At 37.0% G+C, this 2,903-nt stretch overlaps 1 protein-coding gene across 1 annotated transcript; it reads left to right on the top strand.

Annotated features, from left to right (window-relative positions):
- The first annotated feature begins 1,924 nt into the window (after nt 1–1,924).
- LOC122503665 lies at nt 1,925–2,629 on the top strand. Its single transcript, XM_043614292.1, has one exon. It carries the CDS (start codon nt 1,925–1,927, stop codon nt 2,627–2,629), a length of 705 nt encoding a protein of 234 aa, XP_043470227.1.
- The last annotated feature ends 274 nt before the right edge of the window (nt 2,630–2,903 follow it).

Raw genomic sequence — 2,903 nt, forward strand, 5'->3', positions numbered from 1 at the left:
AGGGTGCGCAGCCAATTTTCCCAATATGGCCGAAAATGTGTAGGGAACAGCTTAATGTTTCCCCTCCTACCCCTCTCTGCTCACAGAGTAGGGATCGTATGAGTAAGTGTGTGTTAGCTTGAGCTCTGTAGTACTTTGTACATTCTGTAAGATATTCTAAAACGAGGCAGACGTGCCTTTGTAAAGGTTGTGAAAAATATAGTTTTATATATTGAATAAATTAGAATAGTTGAATAGTATTAATTATGAGTCTTATTTAATTAAAGAACACAAAGTGGGAATTGGTATAATTCAGTTTATAAATATACCGCCAACCCACATTGGTGACCCCGACGTGATGTCGGTAGAAAACGTAACTTTCTAAATCAAATTTTATCTCACAACGTGGTGACCATCCAAGTGCGATTTTAATAATAAAAAATAAAACAAAAATTCCATAATCATCGGGATGATTATTTTCTTCGAAAATAAATAATTTCATTCAAAACATGGATTTTTTGAAGTCGAGCACATGTCACGAGATAGGAATCGCCATTTGCTTTTCTACAACTCCAAAATTTGATGTCTAAGAATTCTTCCGACCTTGAAGAGGACCTGGAATATATATTTTACAAATATTCCGACTATTTTGGACTACAATTTTCAACAAGAATTTACCTTTTTTTCAACTGTAATCGGACCTCCGAAGTTTCTGTGGGCTACATAACCTCCATGATGACTTTAACAGCATAGCATGTTTCCTGAGTGAAGCCCACCCCTCTGACAGGGTAATGTAATTTCAATACAAAAAGTGTGGTAAGAGGTGACTGGGACCACCAGGGGCGCTAGTAGAAAATGAGTCTAGGTACATGAATGTGATTGGTTATTTAGGTTGTTCATAATCATAGACATTTAATACAACCAATCACATTCATGTACCTACACTCATTTTCTTCTAACGCCCCTGGTAGTCGTCAGTCACGTTTAGCTTACTTTTTAACTGCTCGTGTCAGTGGGGTGGTGAAGCCGCTGGTCATTTGTTTTGGACGCTTTATGAAAACGGCGCATGGGCATACCATTCTGCCCATGCAGCAGGTATGATTTTTCTCGGTTTTAGCAAGCTAATAGATTTCGCATTTTTTCCCTCTCTCCTGTCGCTGATTTGTCGAAAAATTTTTTTTTATGTCATTCTAATCGACCGAGGCGGGCCCGCCAGTAGGAAAATCTGTTTCGACGACGACACGGAGCTTTCAGTTATCTGTAAGGAGGGGAAACCAATTCAGGTGACGAGAGGTTATTCATTGTCTTCAGACGTCAGGTGTATCATGGACTTTGCTGTTACTATATACGGCTACATCACCATCAATAGGAACTTCGCAGCTTATGGAACTCTTCTATGTTTCATCTTTGTAATAATGTATGTTTTTTTGTTGTAAGTATGCTTATTTGTGTGAGTCAAAATCTCTGACAAGTTATTTTTTATGACAAGTTGAACGCGATATTTCATTATTTATTTTCTGTTTCACGATTTCATTTTTCTTTTATCAAACGGTTTTTAATAACGAATTAAAAATTTTATTTTGAATTAGAAATTTAATTTTGAATGCAAAGTTTTATTTTGAATTAAAAGTTTTATTTTAAATTTAAAAAGAAAACGTAATATATAAAGATAGCAATGCGTATTGTATTGAGTACTCCGACTTTTGTCGACAACATTATTTGGACGTTTTTGACAGTTATTGTCATACGAATTATAATTTTCAATTTGAATTTCATCGTGAGATTAATTCACAGATTCGCGTAATATTTCGCGTTCTTCGTGTTGTTTATATGTTTACCGTGTTTTTTTTTGTTTTGTCTTTAAATTTTTGAGAGGAGAACATTACTCGCAGCATCGAATTTTTTTATAAATATTTTCATAATTTATAAAAATTACTTTAACAAAATGGATATTAATTGCGGAAATCACGAGGCGCGTAGACAACCTTCTTTCGCTGGTGCTTTCGGTTCCGCGATGCCCCCGGGTCAAGGACAGGGCGTAGGACATTTACATTTGCCGAAACTTGCAAATTTTTTCCGCGAAGATCCTGAATTATGGTTTGCCCAAGCCGAATTTAGTTTTAAAAATTCACGTATTTACAATGAGCGAGCTAGAGCTAGCGCAGTTGTGTCGTCTTTGGATTGCGAAGTTTTGCAGATTATCGGTGATTTGATAACTTCCGTTGATTTAATACCTAACCTTTATACACGTATTAGAGAGATAATTATCGAGAATTTTGCGAGTTCACTGGAGAGCGAGTTGCGTAGAGTTTTGCAGGGCGAATCTTTGAATGACGGAAAACCATCTGCCTTTTTGAACAAAATGCGACACCTTAGTCGAGGTCGGTGTAGCGACGAGGTTTTGAAATCGATATTTTTGGAAAATCTTCCACCGGGCTGTCGTTCAATTCTGGCCGTGTCTGATACTGCAGATCTCACACGTTTAGCTACCATCGCTGATAGAATTGTTGAAAATAGTACCGTTTTAAATCAATCAGTCGCGTCAGTCTCTGAAAATAATTCAAACCAGCTTTCATCGGATATTTTGGATAAAATGACTTCCCTTGTTTCGCGTTTGGATGCTTTATCTTTAGGAAATCAAAATGGATGAAATAATTATTCAAGCAATCGCTCAAGGGATAGAAATCGAAGTAAATCGCGTTTGAGAAACGGATCAAATAGCAGACGCAGATCTCAGTCTGGTAATCGTAAAAACAATAATTTTTGCTTTTACCATGACAGGTTCGGGAACAAGGCCGTCAAGTGCAAGCCACCATGCGCATATAAAAAACAAAACAAATCGGAAAACTAGAGAATCCACCACATTTTCACAATACCGCCCCAGGTTCGAAACGCCTCTTTATTAAAGATCGAGATTCCGGACT

This window comes from Leptopilina heterotoma, unplaced genomic scaffold, assembly GCF_015476425.1.
Source record: "Leptopilina heterotoma isolate Lh14 unplaced genomic scaffold, ASM1547642v1 Lhet_267, whole genome shotgun sequence".
In the NCBI taxonomy this organism is placed as follows: Eukaryota; Metazoa; Arthropoda; class Insecta; order Hymenoptera; family Figitidae; genus Leptopilina; species Leptopilina heterotoma.